We start from the raw sequence: 21,097 nt of genomic DNA on the forward strand, positions 1-21,097 counted from the left end.
CAGGATAACAGGATCCTCTTCTCCTCCGATCGCGCCAGTCCATCGTCGATCGCGACACACTATCGGGCGCATCCCGTCGGTCGCGGCGCGGCGTCCACGACCACGCACACATACAGGGGCGCGCGCTGTCAGCGCGAGAGCTCTCGCCCCCTACCTCCCTCTCTCTCCATCCCACCCGCTGTCTCACCCCCGCGTCGTCCATAGAGAGCGCGCGCGCGCCACGCGCGTCGCATTCGTTTGTTCGCTCGCTCGCGAGTTCGCGCCAACTTCTCGCGATTAACCCTTCTCGCAGTAGGCCGTCGTCGTCGCCGCCGCCGCCGTTGTCGTCGTCGTTGTCGTCGTCATCGTCGTCATTGTCGTCCTCGTCGCCGCATCCGTCATCGTCAGTGTGCCTCCTTCTTCCGCTTCCTCTTTCTCCTCCTTTCGGCGCAGAGAGAGAGCCTATGTGCGGCGGTGTGCTATCTCGCGCGTTTCCCGATATCGTTCGGCAACAGGTGAGTCACACACTCTCGCGCTCCCTGCCTGTCTATCTATTCGTCCATACGTCGTCTTTTGTATTTCACCTTCCCGTATGTTTGTACTTTGTATATATATATGCGCGTATGTGTATATACACATGATATATATTACATCTAATTATGTATAATAATTTCGTTACAAGTTGCTCGAAATTTTGCGCGAGTCATTATTATATTGAGATATCGCGTTATGGCTCCGTTTGTGATGCGCCAGCTGCAGAGGATCCGCGTTTCGCATTTGTGCGGAGATGCGTGAGCGGAGGAGTGCGCGAGAAGTATTACACGCGGCAATAACAGGGGCGAGATTGGGGTCACACCGGGAATCCGACAGGATAACGCGCCGCACGTCGCCGCGGGCGAGAACCGAGCTTCGAAGATCGGGGGGTGCGATTAGAGGGGTGCGCTTGCTAACGTTAACGGCTCTCGCGCGCTTATATCGATTTACCGGAGCGGATAACGCCCGTTAATGTCAATCTGACGAAAAGTTATGGCTCTTCATAGTTCGTCAGCGTGATGACGCGATTAAATTACCATGCATCGCGTGCATTAATCGTGGAGAGCGAGAGCGCAAGAGAGGAATGTCTCTCTCTTTCTCTCTCTCTCTCTCTCTCTTTTCCTCTCTTTCTCTTTCTCTCTCAGTCATCATTTCTCACGGTGGAAGGAAAGAAGGGGAACGAAACGAACGCACGAAGTATGAAGGACGCTTTTATCAAGAATCATATTTCCAGCAAGGAAAGTCCTTCAAAAAAGGAGAGAATCAAAGAAGAAAGAAATATATCGAATTTTTCTCTTCCATTCGATATTTTCTTTTTCTCTTTCTTATTCCTCTCTCTTTTCTTCTCATTCTGATTTATTTATGAGTATTAAATTCTCTAAAAATTGCGTCTTCCGGTATCCATGTTACTTATCATTTCCCCTCTGTTGGACATCGTGTCAAATATATTTGTCTAAAGTATTTGAGAATGTTTTATATAACGCGTGTAAATGGTGTTTAATTAATTAACAATACGCGTACATTGGCGCGATTAATCACGTGGCATAACGAACAAATTGGAAACGCGAAAACCGTTATGAATTTTGACAAGTTCGACGTTTCCGATCGTGTGCGTGTGTGTAACTGATTTTGAGGAAGTATCTTTCGTCGCTCGCGTTTCGATTTATCAAAACAAAACACGCTGTACACACAAAAGTCATTCGCGCGCTTGATATGTAAACAGACAAACGAACTCGAGTCGGGATAATAATATCAATCTTTTGATTTTTGGTTACAAACGTTCGCAGGAGGAATGAACGTCAATCGCATTATTGTCATCTCAAAATTTGGAGATAGGTATGATTTCGGAGAGTTTGTGCTTCCACGTTGCCAAGGACGCACGCGAAAACGATTATCTAATCTTACACGATGAGAAAAAAACGAAGAATAGCATTAGATATCTCCCGAAATGTTCAACATTTGCAAAATTAAATTTGATACAGAGAAACTGAACTTTTTACATTTTTTCGCAAAGTTTACTTTCTTAAAAATTCATATTTACATGATTATTTATAGTGAAATGCAAAAACAATATAAAGTCAATTTAAAAAGATAAGAATATAAGATTCTCTTTTTTTCCTCTTTTTTTTTATCATAATCGGTCATGTAAATGTGGATAATAAATGTCAATTTGATAAGAGACTTCCTTTCTTTCTTTCTCTTTTTCATTTTTTTTTTTTTTTATTTAATCACATGATGAAAGAGATATCCTCTTTTTGAAAACTTATTTTATATCGTATACATTTTAACTTTATCTAATTTTCCTTCTATTTATTAGATAATTGTAATAAATTTTTTAATCATAATTACTTAATTATAATAAAAATATAATAGAAAATTCGCGTTCAGATCTTTGTACTGGCTATATAAGATATCGGCGAATAAGGAATTATTAAATATATGTCGTTTACTTTATCTAATGAACGAAATGTCCGTGTGTAATCATAAAACGAATTTGAATTCACATTGTGAATTTCGATTAATTTGATGATTTTTCCGACTATATGCGCGAGCGAAAATTTTACACGCCGTTTTTGTCGCGAAATAAATATTTTTTTTATACGCAGAGATCGTTGCTCTGTATATAAGTTTCAGATTTTAAGTTCGGCTCGAATATTATACTCTTTCCTTCTTTCCGAACCTTTTTGATCTATGACTAACAAGCGCTTCCGAGCGATTGGGCGCAAATAAATAATCGATACGTCGACTTTTCTTTGGACTTTTAATCTTTTTTTATTGTATCCAAATATTCTGAAAACGACACAAAAGCTCGTATTTCTACATTGTCGAGGAAATCTGCGACTACGATCTACACTCCTACGCGAGAAATGCGAGAGAATAATAACTCACGAATATCTTTCCCTCCGAAGGACAAAAACGCTGAAAAGTCTTCGAATATCAAAATAAAAATTTTATGAAGAGAGAGGTGTTATAAAAAAATTTTATAGTCTCTTTCGCGCAATTTTTTTTAAAAAAGAAGTTTATATTTTTTAAATGGCCGGAGTCATGAAAATGTGGGTAGTAAATGTCAATTTTATAAAAGACTCTTCTTTCTCTTTCACTTTTATTCTTTTTTATTTATTATTAGTCACACATTAGATTTTTTATTTTTTGAAAATCCATCCTTTTATATTATATATATATACATTTAACTTTATTAAATTTTTTTCTATTTATAGGACAAATATAAAAAAAAAAAGAAAAAACTTTTGAATATATCTTTTTTGTAAAAATATCATTTGCTCAGTTTTTGAGATTTAATTGTATGAATATTTAGGTGGCGATGATTAGTTGTTATATTTCGTTGCAGACGACTGTAAACGGTTAATATTTTATTGTAAATCACAGAGATGTTTCAATATTGAGCTTACAAGTTCAATATTTACGAGGTTACTTAACATTCACGGATGAAAAAACGAGTTTGCAAATTAAGCCACAGAGCTGCAAATAGATAACGAAATCTCATTCCCGTTTAATTTCAGAACGGAACTTTCAATGTCGATAATTAAAAAGTTTTTACCGATAATACCTCTAGGTAGATAAATACAATTCACGATTCGAAGAATTCGTAGGTATTTGGACATTCTGTGCAACATAATACTGCAAAGGGAAAATTTAATTAATCACGAAGGACAAAGGTTTCTCGGATTAAATCCCCGCAAAAAAAGGAATCGATTATAATTCATACTGCGCATCTTTTGGAAAATTAAATTAAATAAAATAAATTTTATTCCGCGATGACACAAAAGAAGGAATATGTGATAAAATAAATCAAACCATTAACAAATTTTGCATTTTTTAAACATTTAGCATAAATATGATTCCAATTTGTTTAATGATACAAAGACGGAAAGAAAGAAATTTAAAGATTTTAAAGAAATCTTAAGATTTATAATTTAAGAAAAAGGAAAGCCTTAAGGGAATTTAAAAATTTAAAAACTTCAATTCTTGATCTCGAACATCAGAAGCTTAACAATTTCTCTTTCATTGTCAATTTTTAGAAATTTTTACGCACCTATGGTGATATCTAAAATTCACAGATTTTTATTTAGATATTACAGATAGATATTAAAGTGCTATGACAGCAATGACATGTGAAGCCAGGATCTACAATTGGGCAGAATATATGTATATATTGAGTTAATACACACTTATATTCTTACATTTACATATGTAATAAATACATATCTAAATTAGTAATATAATTATTGGAAAATCAAACTCGATTGCTTTGCATAATTACAGTAGAAATGTGCAAAAAATGCAAAGTTAATTTTCAAACAATTCTTATCGCGAGATCGTTAGATAGAAATACGTAGGCAAATCAAATGTAAACCAAACTTTTTCCAAAACATTTTATTTGATCAAAATATTTCCAGCACCCACGTCATTTTTTTACATATTTTTTTATTATTTTTCACTAATATCTAAGCATTTTTGCCACTGGATTAGCAATTTTTTTTATTCTGATATCATAAAAAGTGATGTGGGATGTGATTTGTCGGCATGGGATTTGACTTGCCCACATATATCTGCAAAATGGATATATTTATTACAGAGTTGTTGCAAAGAAAATGAATAAAAAAGTGAAACATCGAACTGAAAAATGAACAGATTCTGGCAAAGATTAAATAAATTGCAATTTAAATAAATAAAAACTGTTGTCCACACTTGAGTTGAAAATCAAACATCTAAACCAGGCCTGCTCAATCCGTTGATCGTGATGTAATTCTTATCCAGTCAGAAATATATGAATCAACATGGAAATAGTATCAATTACTGACAAATCTTCGACTATCATATTTCGATATAATTTCAACGTTGAATTAATCAATTAATTATATCTAAATATATAGAAGTGATAAAATCAACATAATTTTTGACGGATCTCTCGACGATCTCCCTTATATTACACATATTAGGTACGGAGGAACGAACATCGCTAATATACCGTTGCAATATCACGAGCAAAGATTGTCCACGATTGTAGAGATTATTTTCGCGACATTATATCTGTTTAGGCTTTCTTTTTTCTTCGCCTTCTCTTTATCCTTTCTGGCGAGTTAACGATAGTGGGTAGATTTAACGCGTTTGACGTGAATTTTGGCTTGACAGATAATAAACGAAGGTCGACGTTGATCCACTGAGGGGCTTTCGCTTTCTGGTGTCGCATCATGTTTGCGAAATCTAGAGGCAGTAGCACGGCACCGTGCGATCTGCTCCCCGACCCGATACGCAGCACATATGAGATCGGCAAGCAATCCGCCACAGCTGGACCGGAGAACGTCTGGCGCATCTACGACGGCTATCGGAAGAAGGACAGAATGGTAACTAGCGTTGCAAAAGAAATGACGATATCTTCGATATCTTGTTTCCTCTAAATTTATATCTAATCACAAGAAGTCAATCCTCGAATGAAATGGAATGTTATTGCAGTTTTATCGTACATCAAAGAGCGAAAGATTTGTTGAGAATAAAATGTAAAAATCCTTTGCTTTCTGGAAGTAAAATGTTTACTGAAAAGTTCCGTTTAGACAGTTGAATGTCGTTTTGTATATTTATTCTTATATTGAAAACTATTTTCATAATATGAAAGAACACAAAGATTTGTGTGCGATTTATTGAAAGAGATGAATATATGTACATACATATATATTTTTCTTTAAATTTATTATTTGAATATTTGTTTATTAATTATATATATATATATATATATATATATATATATATATATGTATATGTATATAGTTAAATATTAAAATTTTAAGAAATATATTTTTTTCCACTGCGAAACTGGATCAAAACTCTCTGAATTAGAAATAATATTTGCGAAAGTCTGCAAAAACTCCGCAGTTATTTTTTTTTAACGGAAAGCAAAAACAATACTTGTGATAAAGAACTTAATTATTGCCACGATCTCTTTCGAAATGTGTCTGTTATTAACATTTTAATCGCGCGATTCATTCATTATTTTTTCTAACGATAGCGTCTGGATAAAGAGACAAGAAGGTGATTGGATCGTGGATTAGAAGTAATCCAACTCGATATATTTTATGAGAAATCGATACTGGAAGTGATCGAAGGATTTAAGCATGAGAACGAGATAAGTTGGTGCGATTTCGCATCCGGACGAAAAACGAAACCATTCTCGCGCTTCATTCTGAAGATAAATTCTTGCGATTGTCGAGAAGAGCGCGTGCGAGATAATGACGGGATTGCTCGTTTGTAGGAGGTCTCGATCTTCCTGTTCGACAAACGTTCCGTGGAGAAGCTGCACAAGCCGAAACGCAGGGAAACGGTCACGGACATTCTGCGCGCGGGTGCCACTCAGATGGAACGATATTCGCATCCAAAGCTCCTGCAGGTATATAAGCGCGTGACCCTCGTGTATGATATAGGCCAAGGTGAAGTACGAGAAGTTCCTCCTTCTCTCTTCCCCTTTTGATATATTTCACTCGAGTCGACTATCAAACTAAAATGGTTTCGTCGAGAGAAGCTTGGTGAGAAGACGGACACACACACACACACACACACACATATACGCGGAGTTAGTATAAGTTTATTTTCCAACTTTCATGGTTCTTTGACAGCTTCTCTAAGTATCGTCAAACTAATTATATATTTTTCTTCTTAATTCTTATTTTTATCATTTTTTCTCGCTTGAAAGTTGTTTTGAGAAATCTTACAAATAAAGAAATATGTCTTATGAGAAAATTAATCGAAGAAGTATTAGAAAGAAATTAAAAGAATAGCAAGCTTTCCTGGAAAGCGGCGAAGAGAAAAGACGATAATAGAAGCGAAAGAAATGCGATCTTTCTCACGTTCTTTCTAAGATAAGGATTTAATATACGATATATACACCAAGTATTACAAACACACGTATGCACCCACACAACGAAATTGGAAACGGGTTCTATCTGGAAATGAAACGAATGGCAACGAATTTCGCGAGTTTATTCGAAAGGTTTTCGATCGAAATGTATAAATGTATATCATCGCGTTTTTGATTATTTTCATGAGCCATCCCATATAGATCGATGTGCTATATTTAACACCGATGTAGGCGTACAAAGTGGAGGAGTGCGCGGATACATTGGCCTTCGCATCGGAGCCGGTCCTAGCCAGCCTGGCGAACGTCCTGGCGTACAAGGAGCAATTGGCAAATACGCTCGCGGCGCAGTCCTCGGGATTGATAGGAAAGCAGAATCATCCGCCGACCACGAGCCACCATCGCTCGACCTTCGTCAAGGAATATGAGCTGCTCGAGCTGGAGATCAAATACGGACTTTTGCAGGTAGATAGAACGCATCTCGAAACTTGCTCGGTAAAAAGTAATTTTTTTTTAATTGCTCATATATATATATATATATATATATATATATATATTTTCAGATATATTTAATTATTTATCTAAGTGAAAAATGATAGAATATAAGTACACGTCGATAAGAGTTTGCGCATTGTTCAAAAGATCCAATTATATGACATCCAATTATATTAAAAGTGAATTATTTCGAAGAATACTACTGCTAATTTTTTTTTCAACTATGAAATATGATTGTTATTAAAAGTGTTCAAGCGCTTAAAATACTTTTCATTAGTAATTAATCGAAATAAGATAGAAACTTTACCTATCGAACAGCTCTTCTTCTAATAATAAAGATAGTAGCAAAAATGTGTACTTTGTATTAAATAATAATAAAAAAAGAATTGTCTATACAACATTTTGTTGAATTAAAAAATACAAACTACATAAGAAGAGACAATTTTCTGTTCAAAAAAAAAAAAAAAAAGAAAGAAAGAAAAAACGTTAGCGAATGTGCGCAACACTCTGGTTCCTTTTCTTGCCCATAGTATTTCCGATAAATCAATTTTCGTAAATTTTATTTGTTTCGCTTGTCTCTACTTTCACGATAGAGGCACGGACGATAATTATGCTTTTCGCGGCTTCGCAAATACGGGGCACCGATAATGGACCGTTCGTCCATTAGTAGTTGAGTCATTGTAAGCGTGTAAAATGAGACCATGGGGACAACAAACCAAAGTGGCGTGTTTTTAAGTTTCTTCTTTCCATGCCTACGTTGTTTTATAATTATATCTTTTTTTCATTTTCCTTTCTTTTCTCCAATATAATATTTAAGGCATTATGTGGATAGCGGAATTTCGATAGAAATTATCCTCACAATATATTGCTTCGACAGAAACGCGGTACGTATATACGTACATTATAACATGAAATTAAATGTCAGCTCGTGTCAAATTAGCGTGAAAATAATTGATTTTCGCTTGATTCGAAGCGGAAATTACGCGATCGATCTCTTTGCACGGAATAAAACAGACAGGTTTCGAAACACGAGTACGCATGCACGACCGTGACATTGTGCTCACGCACAATCATAACGCATACGCACACGCAATAACGGGGTCGCGTTACGGAAAATTAAGTCGAATCCGGACGCATGCGTGTACGACCGAGAGAGAGAGAGAGAGAGAGAGAGAGAGAGAGAGAGGGTGATCAGAGAACGAATTTTCTCAAAAACGAGTTTCTGGTTGTAACCGCGAGAAATCAACTCCATCACGGTGTTGCTGCTGCTACTCGGCGTAACTCTCACATAATAGAATGTATTACGAAGCGTAATAGAATACTTGATGCCTTTAACTCTCTTCAGACTACGAGTTGAACTTGCGTCACCGTGTAACAGTAATCGCGTTTAGCTACGCGGCCTAATGACTCGGATCTGCAATCATATCTTTGGCGAAAAATAAATAAACTTGATTGAAACGTCGCGGAGAAATAATATCGAAATTCTTCGGAGGAAAAATAACGCTAAAATTATGTATATTATAGAAATATCACGTGAAAGAAAAATAATACATATTCTCACAGTCCAGATTGATGATTTATTATATATAAACTTTTTACTATTTTTTTTTTTTTTTTTTCATAGATCACAGAGGCTCTCTTATTTCTTCATGGCAACTGTAAATTTCTTCATAGAAACGTTTGTCCGACGAGTATCATCATCACGAAGAGAGGCACGTGGAAGTTGTCGGGATTCGAATTTCTTGGTGAGTCTGCAATCTCGTTATCCCTCGTATCAAAGATAAATTCCTTAATCAAAGTTTGTCCATCCATTTTTTTGTCGGCATCAGTCATTTTCCCTCAAATAAGGGACTATGTCACCTTGGTTTCTTTTTAATTGCCCAATATTAAATGTGATAAAACGATTTGTTGATAAATATATATAACGACAAGCATTTATATTATTAAGATAAAAAATTTATATAAATTAAATTGAAGAGACAATTGTTTTTGTCAAATTATTGTATATATTATAAATTTTAGAGAATATAAAGAAAAGATTAAACAGAAATAAATGATGTATCGGCCAGACAGTGATATCAATGGATAGCATAATGCAATCTGTCACTTCAGAATGCGTTTTGCTCTTGTTAGAGGCGGCCAAGGAGGTACCGATGACCGTGCAATCGTGGACGAAGCACATGCCGAAAATGACTCAGCCCAATCTCGATTACATAGGTGAGGTGTCGCGAATGACCGTGTCGTTAAGGTACTCCCACACGCTGGGAGAGCTATTTCAGTAACAGTGTTTCGTGTCACTCAACTTTACTAAACATTACTAAAATCGATGAATTTATATTTCGTTGGCTGGCACTCAACGCGATTAAATGCATTCTCGAGTCTTCGCTTAAAACCGAGTAATTGATTTTCCTCGTAAATAGAAAAGGCTCTTCTACAAATAGAAACTCTAAATAAGGTATCCTTATAATATAGAGATTCTTTTTTTTTATTTTTTTTTAAATAATATAAAGGAAATTAAAAGATTGTTTGCAATAGCGAGATAAAAATCTGCATTTTCAGAATATGTATGCGTTTAATAAACGCGGTTATATTCGCTTCTCCCTCGTGTTTGTACGTACTCGCGCGCGATCCTCGCGTTAGATAAAGCAATCTTGGTATTATAGCTGTATTTAACTTTAAATGCACGATGAAAACAGAAATCTAATTATACAGCCGTTACAATAACGTAATGACTCAATACTGCGTTTTGTAATTCGGTTGAATTAAACCGCTCGGTGAATACATTTCAATCAAACGTTCGTATATATGTATATCAGAGAATAGGTATAACTAATAACGAAAAAACTCAAACAATTTAACATTCACAATAATTCAAGCTCGTTTTTTTTTGCATGATATGAGAGCGATACATAACAAATATCATTATTTATAATTATAGTAGAAAATAGAACTTATCGATATCTGGATCCAGTAGCAAGAGCCTAATATAATAATAAATTGAACGACTGCCAGGTGGAAGGCAAACGTATTATCGGATTCGATAATATTAAAAGGAACAGGAGAGAAGAGAGATTGGCTATGGATTCCCCTCGAGTTTCCTACGGCCTTCTGTGTTTATATACATGTACATAAAAAAAAAAAAAAAACTTGTTTGCGTACGCGAGAGAAATGAGCTCGGCGTCATTAATGGGATCGGATTTATGCGGAAAACTCTATTATCTCCGAACTTTAGCGATAAACTGGATGTGCTACTTTGTGTCCTTCGTCTCTCGATCGAGTCATGCAAGAATTACTGATAGCAGCTTCCCGGCTAACGCTCTCTTTCTCTCTTTCCAATTTGCGTTGCTATAATTACTTTTGTCGACGTAAACCGGGTTCGTCTGTAACGCAGCACCGGAGGTGCAGCAGAAGAAGCTCGGCAGCTTTTCCAGCGACATGTACAGCTTCGGCATGACGATATGCGCGATCTACAATCAAGGCCGACCGCTGATACAAGCGAATCACAGCTGTTCGGATTATCTCAAGCAACTAGAGACCGTAAGTTGATCTGTTCGCGAGAAGGAAATGAGATAATTCCCTTAGGAGCGTCTCGCGGAAAGAAGGATCTCGCGGATATTCTTTTAAGGGATTTAACCTTCGGAATACACGGAGAGATTTTCCTTCGCGAAGATTCTTTATCTCTCTCTGTTCGAATAAATAAATTTTAGTTTTTAGTTACATATTTTTTCTCTCCTCTGAGTTTTTCATTATCGCGAACAACTGCAATCGTATCATATTAGTTGGCTAACCAAATTGAAGAGTGAAAAAAAAAAAAAAAAAACGTTCGTACAATTTAGTTGCTAAAATTCTCTTTGCGAGGTACCTATTTGTTTATATAAAAAATATTGATTTTATTATATCCGATAGCTTCAAATTGAGTTCGTTTTTTTTTTTGTTAGAGCGACGTAACGTGTAGTATGTAGTTCGTTACTGCGTTCTATACTTCAATTCGCGATTTTATGCAACATTTCAATTTACAAAAGAGTAGTTAACAATTTTTCCAAAAAATATATAGAGGACCACTAACTTGCTCACATTATCGCACAGCTAAAACTCGTCCCGTAAATTAATATACAATAATATCGTCCTACAAGCAACACATTTCGATAATAACTTTATTATAAAAAATTCAAGTCTCTTAAAAAATAATGTTTTGAATTAAGCAAGCATCACATTGTTATTGAATCGTGCGTACAGCTCGACGATCAAGTCGCCGTTATTTTGCCACTGGTACCGATACCCCTGCGGGAAGCCGTGACGCGACTCTTGCACAAGGATCCCGAGCAGAGGCCTACCGCGCAAATATTGACCATGATCAAGTTCTTCCGGGACCCGTTCGTGCACGCCCTGCAATTTCTCGACGTCAGCAAGATGAAGGACGTGTCGCAAAAGGAGCACTTTTACACGACGACTCTAAGGGAACTGTTGCCCTATATGCCAAAGGTACGCGCGAATATTGCGACGTTAATTATTCAGGGCAAATTTGCGGAACAAAAAACATCCGGGAAGGAAAACTAAATTTACAATCTAAATATTTAAATCATAATTGTTTAATTTACTTTTGATTAGGAACGCTTTCAGGTTCCCTAATTTCTTGAAATGACGATATCTTTTTCTTTCTTTCCGGTACATAATTTTCCCGCAGCTCGTTTTGCAATGTAATCATAGAAGTTGCAATTTTTTCTCATCTTAGGGAAATAGACAGGGTCTACTTTCTAAGTGGAAAAACATGGAAAACCTGGATTTCTCGAGGATCTTTTTTATATCTGAATAAATTAGGAAATTTTCGTGGCATTTTATTAGAATTCAGGGAATTTTTTTAAACATTATCAAGTGACTTATGTTTAAAATATATATATGCATATATATACACACACACAACCCCCCCCCACGCATATATATATATATATATATATATATATATATATATATATAAACAAATAATAAACATATATATAACATATATATATATATATATATATAAACAAATAATAAACAAGGATATATATATATATATATCCTTGTTTATTATTTTAATAAAATATTGAATATGCAATACATATTTTTATTATAATTTTCACTGATAAAAAAGAAAAATATTATGCACTGCGCAAATGAAAAATATTTACCTTATTTAATTTTTTTCCGTACAAAATTCTATAGCAGAGCTTTAGCAGCAGTTATTATGTGTTCGTATAATAAAATCGCAAGCCCTGTTGTAGAATTTTGTTTATTATTTTGGATTCATTTTATTATTTTGATTTTTCCGTACATTTACAAATCTAACACTTGAAACTTGAACAACTGAAAGGCTTTGCTTTTTCTTCGTATGAAAGACAGAAAATGCACGCGATAAAAAATTTATTTTAAGAATTTGCACTAAATAAATTTTGAAAATATTCTCTTTACCTGGAACTAAATGAACAAAAGTACCTGAAAGATCAAAGAATTTCCAGGGAATTTTTTTTACAAAAGTGGAACATTTGAATAGACATTCGTATAGAGAAAATTATAAAACACACAGGATGTTAGTGCACTATGGCGATTGTGTCTCTCCACGTAGGAGTTGTAAATTTGACTCCACTCGCTCCGTGAACGAGCCAAGTACCATCCTAATCGCGCACGTTTCCGCGCGTGTCACGCGAACATTTTCCGCAGAAACTCTGGTATCAGCACATCTGGACGTATCTTCATGCGGAGCTGCAGACGCAGGAAGTGCTGTCGGCCGTGCTGCAACCTATGCTCTACATCGTTCAGAACAGCACGAAAGAGGAGTACGACCAGATCGTGTTTCCCACGCTCAAGTACGTACGAGAACGAGGGCGGAAATGAGCGCGAGACCGCGCGAGATAGGCACGTCTCGTCTCACACCTCTCTTCCATCTTTCTCTTTCTCTCTCTCTCTCTCTCTCTCTCTCCCGCAGACCCCTCTTCACCAATCGAAAGTCAATTCAAGGAACCGTGACCTTATTGGAGAATCTGCACGTGATCCTGGAGAAGACGCCTCAGGAATACGAGCGCGAGGTCCTCTCGATGCTATACAAATCCTTCGAGAATTCCAACATTCAAGTACGAGTAAGTAAACGATCAATGTCACATGAACGAGAAAAAGGAATCGAAAGATGTGTTGATTTAATGCAATTAAAGAAATTCAGTTGTTAAGCTAAAAAAAATTTAATATTAAAGAAATTAATAGAATTGCTTAAAGTTTGATATAAAAATTCTTAATTTTTATAATTCATAAGTTTCTACTTAAAATCATAAACGCTACATTCATACATTGATTTTCGTGATGTAAGAATATCATGAATCTCTATTTAAGAAATTTTTGTGTCTTAAAAAGATAGTTTTTTTATTGATAACACGATTAAACTGTTTGTCATTAGATGGCCGCTTTTGTGGCTGTGTCGCACGTGACGAATTATCTCGAGGATGATGCCATACACAAGGTCGTGCTGCCAAAGCTACTGGACGCTTTCGAAAACAACTCGGCAGATGCGCGCGTATTGATGGACGTGGTGCCGTGCATTCTGTGCCGTCTCGAGAAGCAAAAGATCATTGACTGTATCCTACCGCTGCTCTGTAAAGTGAAGCTGCAGGAGCCCGAGATCGTCGTGCGGGTTGTAAGTAAGTGAAGTAAAAGCGGGTATATCACACAAGTGAATCTAGTACTTTGTGAACACGTGCAAGCTTTTCTCGATGACGACCATCGACTACTCGCGTGTTTTACGAGATCATAAAATTTATCATTAAATTCTTTTTATATAAAACGATATAAAGAAGATGCGAATAATATATATCTCTCTTTTGTCCGCTCTCTTGGCAAACGCTAGAAAATGTGATTCAGTTTTATTTTACAGTTTTACTTTACGATTATTTACCGAGACAAGTGCAGGTATTATTGATCATATGAAACTCGGGCACAAATACAATATTTCAATGAAACAGGATCTTTAGATGAAATGCTTGTTAGGAAGGAAAAAGAAATCGACCAGAGACGTATTTAATCCTTTAACGAAATAAAGCAAAAGATCCTGTTTTCGACGACATGGAAAGGAAAAATAAAACGTAAAAAAAAAGAGGGAAAATGAAATAATTTGTGTGCCAAAAAGACAGATATGTTCGTTTTAAAGGAGAAGAGATAAACGGTCTCTAAGGCTAATCGCTCTCGTCCCTTCGCGTTTTAGATATTTACAGGCTGATGCTCACCGATAAAAAGTACGGATTGTCCGTCAATTGGATGGCGGCGCACGCGATGCCCTCGTTGCTACCGCAAACCGTGAATCCGGCGCTGAATCTCGAGCAATTCATTCTACTCCTCGAGGTGCTGCAGGATATGTTAAACAACATTGAGAGGCAAGAATAATTAGCATTAAGAGCGAGCGGTGTAATTAAAAATGTCGATTAAACGGGTCAACGATAACACGATTCTCTCTCTGATAATTATTATGAGAATAAACGAGAGCACTATTGTACGCGCCTTTAATGACGTGCGTAAAGTAATTGCAGAATTCTTCAATCGTAAAATTAATGCATTATTCATACACGTCTAGTAATAGCTAATAAAATTATTTATTAAAACAGCAAACACTGATCGATATTTTATCGCGAATAATTCGTTGCACTTATTGTTTCGCCGAACCGAAAATTCCATTTACACTATTTAAATTAATAATGGATATTACGTAATTAATAAATGTGGCGGGGCTATCAATTAATTAACATCGCGCATCCGATATACAATGCATCTGTAGAATTTACCGAGTAATAGCTTGAGCTTTCTTTCTCTCTCGTTTCTGTCATTCTAGGAATCAGAGGAACAAATTGACGCTCGACAATCTATCGCTACCGAGTCCCGACAAGTATCGACCCCTGCGACATCAGTATAGTACCGATAACGTGCACGTGCCGACATTCAACATTCCGAATTTGCGCATCGAGCAACGTAAGACCTCGTCGGCCGAGGATATGGCCAGAAAGAACAGCATCGGTGCGAACATTAATAAAAATATCCACAGATATCAAACATTTTTTTTTAACGTCATTCAATTTTTTTACGCGCAAATCTAAATTTCGATAGAAAAACCTCTAAAGCTTTTATTTTATACAATTTTTAAATTTTTCGACTCGCAACACATTTAACATTTTCTTTTCAAGTTGCTCTTAATATCTAGAAGTGTTTTTTCGATATTTTTTTTAGTACATTTTCTTTTACGAAATAACACTCTGGTGTGGATATTCTTCATAAATATTACTTAAACTGTCAACGGTGGTTTAATAAATCTTTCGTCTCTTAGTAGCGAGACGGGATCCGTAAGAAACAGAGGGAATACGAGTCCATTAACTTTATCTAATATTTATAACAACGATCCTCCAAGGAATCAAGTGACCCGCGCTTATGATACTAAAAAGGCATTTCTCTGCATGCAGGTTCCATATCAACGGCGTCCGCGGAAAATATGGCGCGGAAAAGTTCGATGGCTGGTAAGTGGAAATGTATTAGTTTTCCCGCTCCTCCCTTCTGCCCCTGTTTCCAATATGAAATATTAACGAGATCCTCGGACTGGGGCTTGATATCTCTCGTCTCGGGGCGCGAACAAGATCGATTTAACAGAACCGGATGATTCATCATTTAGCGATGTTTGGCGGATGGTTCACTTCAACACCTAACGACAACAATTTCCTGCGAGTGGCCAATACGTTCACGAGCAGACGCCTGTCGGACAACACCCTGATGACACCGAAGATACGGATAGCGCCGTCCTGCGCGAGCTCACCGGGTGCGACGCCTGGCAGCGGCCTACCGATCCGTCGACACTCTAGTACCGGTCCCCAGGAGCGACGTGGATCTAACATTAATTTATCCCCGCCTACGGTACATATATGCATATTACATATGTAAAGATGTATCGTTGCATGTATCGTTTACCGCGCCTACTTTAATACGCGGTGAAACATATCGTTGACACGCGACATGCAATGACGTAACATGTAAAAGTACAGACAAATATCGCATGATATATGGATAAAAGAATGAGTATATGAGAATTGTTAACGGAAATGCTCGCAGTCGTAAAATGCGGAAGAGTATAACAATACTCCTAAGATGAATCACATGAGATTGAAATTTTCAATATAATTCTCTTCCATCTTTTCAATTTCGAGAATCAAGTGCTCGATAACTCTCCCGTAATTTTATCTAGCGTTTAATGAGGCACATCAAAGTTTAAAACTAACGTGACCTAGTGACATTTTTGCGTGCGCTTTGGAACAATCGGAAAACTACCTACCATTTATAAAAGCGAATTCTTTCTATCGATCATATGACACGACGTAAAACAGAAATAAATCGGAGTCTTATTTAATTAAATTAATTGATCGCCGCGTATATATATTAATGCGCTGAGCGTTAAAATTGCATAGATTTGCGACTTACACACGGAAAGACTCCGAGAAAGAATCGGAGAAATTAATGTCCCTCATTTATTTCACGCATAGTACGAACGTTGTAATAATTAGTTTTGTGATATTCAACATTAAATTGCATCTGTCAAATTGAATTTGTTCGCAGGGGGGTGGTATGCCGATCACGAGTAGCAGCGTGCCGTATCTGCTCAGTACGAGCTTAAGCAGTATTCGCGGCTCGAGACGGCCGTCCGTATCCTCGACGTCATCGCAGCAGGGGATCGGGCTACTGCAGCAGGTTGGCTCCAGCATGGTAAGACAACTACCCCCCATCTGCCTGAACCTGAACGGACCACCACCACCACCAACACTCTCTCCATCACTCCAGCTACCGGGACAGCATTCCCACTGACCCTCCGTTACAGTGTAAGGATATTCGCTAAGACTTTGCTCCGTTCGTGCTTGCCGCTCTTTCTCTCTCTCTCTCTCTCTCTCTCTCTTTCTTTCACCGTCTGATCACTCCCACACGCACCTTCTCCTTAGAGATTAGATTCTATTCTCGATTAATTGGGAGAAACCGTAGTGCAATATCGAAATATTGGTCAAAGCAGTTTTTTGTTCGTAATTGATGATAATCAAACGCGATAAGCTCGAGAAGAAAAATCAAAGTTTCAACTGTTTTCTCTTAACGATAACTAATCGTATCGTAATTATAAAATTTAGTAATTTAATATTTTTTCGTGCTCTCTTTTTCTCTTTCTTCTTCTAAGAAAAAATAACAAGTTATAGTTTCCTTTCTGACTTTTCTTGAGATTCAGCTGATAAATCAATTTTTCAAGACGAGAAAAGATGCAAGAATATTACCTTGCGTTCAAAAAGAAAAATTCAAATTAACGGAAGAGATATTAGATCCGGAGATTTCAATTCATAGAAATCTTCTAAAAGAGCACTTATCTTGAATTTTACGATTCTTTCGAAAATCGTGCTTTCTATTATAAGACCGATCATTACCGCGGTTCCTCTTTATTCTCGTGACGTGCCTCGCACCGCACTATACGAGAAACGGCGAAGCCGTAAAGGACGTCCTCCCTTCTCTTTCCTCTGTTACAGTACCAATTCTTCAATAGACAGCCCGAAGCGTGAAGTGCTAACGATCGTCGCTGAACAAAGATCAGACAAGATTACGATTGTTGTGGAGTCTCTAACTAGCGCGCACCAATCCACTTGCACGCTCGGTCAATCGTAAGGAGCGGAGTAACAAGAAATCGCGTCGGTGATTCTCGCAAGGACATCTTAACGAGCGAAACGACGCCGATTCACTTCTAATTAGCCTCGGGATCCGGGCAATAGGCGCGAGTAGCCCAGATTGCGAGTTAGTGAAACCACAGATGTAAAAAAGGAGAAAGGATATTGCAGGTACGTAATAGGTGCAAGTTTAATGAGAGACCGAAAGAGGGTCTCGCGCGCATTCCAATCGCGCTCGCGCGAGATCTAATATACATACGTAGGTATATTCTTCGGCGGCCAAGATTGATGACCGCAAATTAATCCGGAAAGAAAGAGGGAGAGAGAGAGAGATCCCTCTCCTCTTCTTCGCCGGGTTAATATTCGCATCCTTTGCCTTTGCCACCAACGTAATGGTGACGGAGGATTCAGGAATAAATAAAATGCGGTTCTAGCGGGCACGCATAACGAGCAATGGATATACAGAGTGCATCAGAAGTTGCCAACTCGGAAAATTTGAGTCGGATATTATATTGCTAATTATCGATGTTGAATGTTCAGACAATATTAATATTTTATCTGCGAAATATTCTGTGTTTTCACTTTTGCTCGTTTGTATATGCATATTGTAAGCACCTTTACAGCGTATTATCTTGAATTTTTAATTACAATTATATAAATGATCAAAAGAATAGTAAACGCTTAACGTATAGCTTCTTATAATAAAAAAAAAATTTATCAATCAAGAGAAGATCTTTGTTTTAAACATTTAAAAACATAACTTTTTAAAGTGGCTCGCAAATTAATAACGTATATGCGAAATGCTTGATGATAAAGTATTAATATGTTTTTGATTATTTTATTTTTATTGTTATAATAATTTTAAATTCATTATTTTTAAAATTACTTTCTTGTCGCGCATTTAAAGCTCAATACACCGTCCGATTCTTGAACTTGTTTATTTGAGTCAAACGTCAATCGCTTCCATAAAATGATGACATAAGATAATTTGAAACGAATGTGGACTGTGAGCTAAGAATCACGATTTCATATCCACAAGTAAAAATCAGAAATAATTGGAGATTGCGACTTCTGATACAACCTGTACATCGGCAGAAGATTTCCTAGAGAAGTAAACACATATGCACACAGTACCAAAAAAGGGAAGAAAAAAAAGAAAAGAAAAATACAAAAATTAATATATATATATATATATATCTCTTAGCTACAAACGGAGAGACAAAGGAATAAATATTTTTCTCGTCGATATATATTTGTCTATGTAATAATCTATAAAAGTATCGTAATAACGACGTGTGCGCGAGTCTAGCCACACGTCACAGTCGTCAATTGTTGCACTACACAATCATTAAATCTTAAGATAGCTTTTACAACTCAGGCGTAATCGGATAATTTGAGTTCATTTTTAAACAATCTATAATTCACGATAGAAAAAATTCGCGGCAAATTCTATTTATTATTTTATGTGTCATGTGTAATACACAGAGAACGGATGGGGAAATAAAATACATATATTATACATATGTACATTATGTGATTTGCGGTATATAGAATTGTGAACAGACTTTTATCTTGAATTATATATTGTCTGAAATGGGCTACACACACGCACGCACGCACGCACGCACGCACGCACGCACGCATATACATGCGCAACTGGTTGAGTTTTCCGGCAGATATAACATAACTGATATTTTCAGAGCAGAATCGCCCATTAAATTGTCGTGGATCGTAACTAATATATATTTAAGTTAAAAAACAAAACTATATTACTTGTGATCGATAATAATTTTATCTGTCCATCTCCGTGTATATACAATTGATCAAGCTTGAGAAACGATATATTTTCTATTAAAAAAATATATTTCTCGTTACTATTAATCACATATGCTCGTTACTATTGATCACAATGAATAAAATAAAAATTTTGTAATTTACATGCAATTTTATTTCTAAAGTTTGTGTTCTTTCGATAAATATATCTTATTCAAAAAATTTCGGCGAGCAAGCGATCGGACAGTTCATATGTAATTACTTGTACAAATTAATGTTTACAATCTTTTGTTATATAAATCAAAGTAAATCCTTCAGCAAATACTTTCCTGCCCGCGATACCATTCTCTCTACGCGCAACCACATACAAATAATAGAAAAATCTTAGACCTAAGATTTTCTATAATATATATGCATGCAATGTCGTGTGTGCGTGCTTGGTTGTGTGATGCGTGCACGTGCGTGCGTTTGGAGGATTTTAGTAGCAATAAGATTTTAAGAATTTTTCGCGTCGTAAGTTTCGTTTGTTATCTTCGATGTGACTTTTCCGATAACTTCTACGCGTGCACAAATCTTTTTCTCTGTCTCCCTTTTTTTCCAGTCACTAAACTTATCAGTCATGAAAAATAGATTAACAAAAATCTCAATCTTACACGTTCGTAAAACATTTCGTTGGGCAGCTTTATCTGATATCAACGCGTCACGAGATATACATATATTCTTTCGTGTAAGTAAGATATACATGTCCACAAAGAGTGTGTAGTTAACGAAAAGTGTGCACTCACGCGCGACCGGTCACGTTGTCTAATAATAAGGAAAACTGATCGCGGAACGAATTGATACGAATTTCGGCGAATTCGATTGTATAACTTATGACTGCTCGAGAAACAACTACGTTCTTACTCCTTTCGATTGCAAAACAAATAAATATAGAGAGGCCATTATTCACGCACTCACGTACATGGGCATCTCAGCTCGACTCGTTCCTTCGATGCCTGATTATGAATACGTTCGCGAATAATTGATAACGATCCCTTCGATCGTATCCGAGCATTTTGATACAATTTTCGGAGAATTTGTGTCTCCACATTGCCGAGAATATAATCTCGATTCCTATAGCGTGATGAAGTGAGAAGTCGAGAAATCTCTTCGCACAAAGAATGGAAACGTTTCAAACAGCAAAAATCTTTGAGAAGTAAAATTTTACGATGTATTGAATAAACTAGCTTATTTTTGAACGCTTATTTATTGGAATGTTAAT

At 36.6% G+C, this 21,097-nt stretch overlaps 1 protein-coding gene across 5 annotated transcripts; it reads left to right on the forward strand.

Annotated features, from left to right (window-relative positions):
• The first annotated feature begins 170 nt into the window (after positions 1-170).
• Positions 171-19,115, forward strand: LOC126848490 (SCY1-like protein 2). 5 transcript variants are annotated; one of them, XM_050589458.1, is made up of 17 exons: positions 171-494; positions 5,167-5,378; positions 6,281-6,415; positions 7,115-7,345; positions 9,000-9,120; positions 9,449-9,592; positions 10,767-10,912; positions 11,612-11,857; positions 13,073-13,218; positions 13,338-13,488; positions 13,800-14,040; positions 14,601-14,769; positions 15,222-15,403; positions 15,844-15,897; positions 16,050-16,288; positions 16,985-17,244; positions 17,929-19,115. In XM_050589458.1, the coding sequence occupies exons 2-16, from the start codon at positions 5,226-5,228 to the stop codon at positions 17,228-17,230; spliced, it is 2,604 nt and encodes an 867-aa protein (XP_050445415.1). In that variant the 5' UTR covers positions 171-494; positions 5,167-5,225; the 3' UTR covers positions 17,231-17,244; positions 17,929-19,115. The 5 variants fall into 5 exon arrangements, with proteins under 5 accessions (XP_050445415.1, XP_050445417.1, XP_050445416.1 ...); XM_050589460.1 differs by having other exon boundaries at positions 16,985-17,131; XM_050589459.1 differs by having other exon boundaries at positions 9,509-9,592.
• Positions 19,116-21,097: the final 1,982 nt, after the last annotated feature.

Source organism: Cataglyphis hispanica, chromosome 3 (genome assembly GCF_021464435.1).
Source record: "Cataglyphis hispanica isolate Lineage 1 chromosome 3, ULB_Chis1_1.0, whole genome shotgun sequence".
NCBI lineage: Eukaryota > Metazoa > Arthropoda > Insecta > Hymenoptera > Formicidae > Cataglyphis > Cataglyphis hispanica.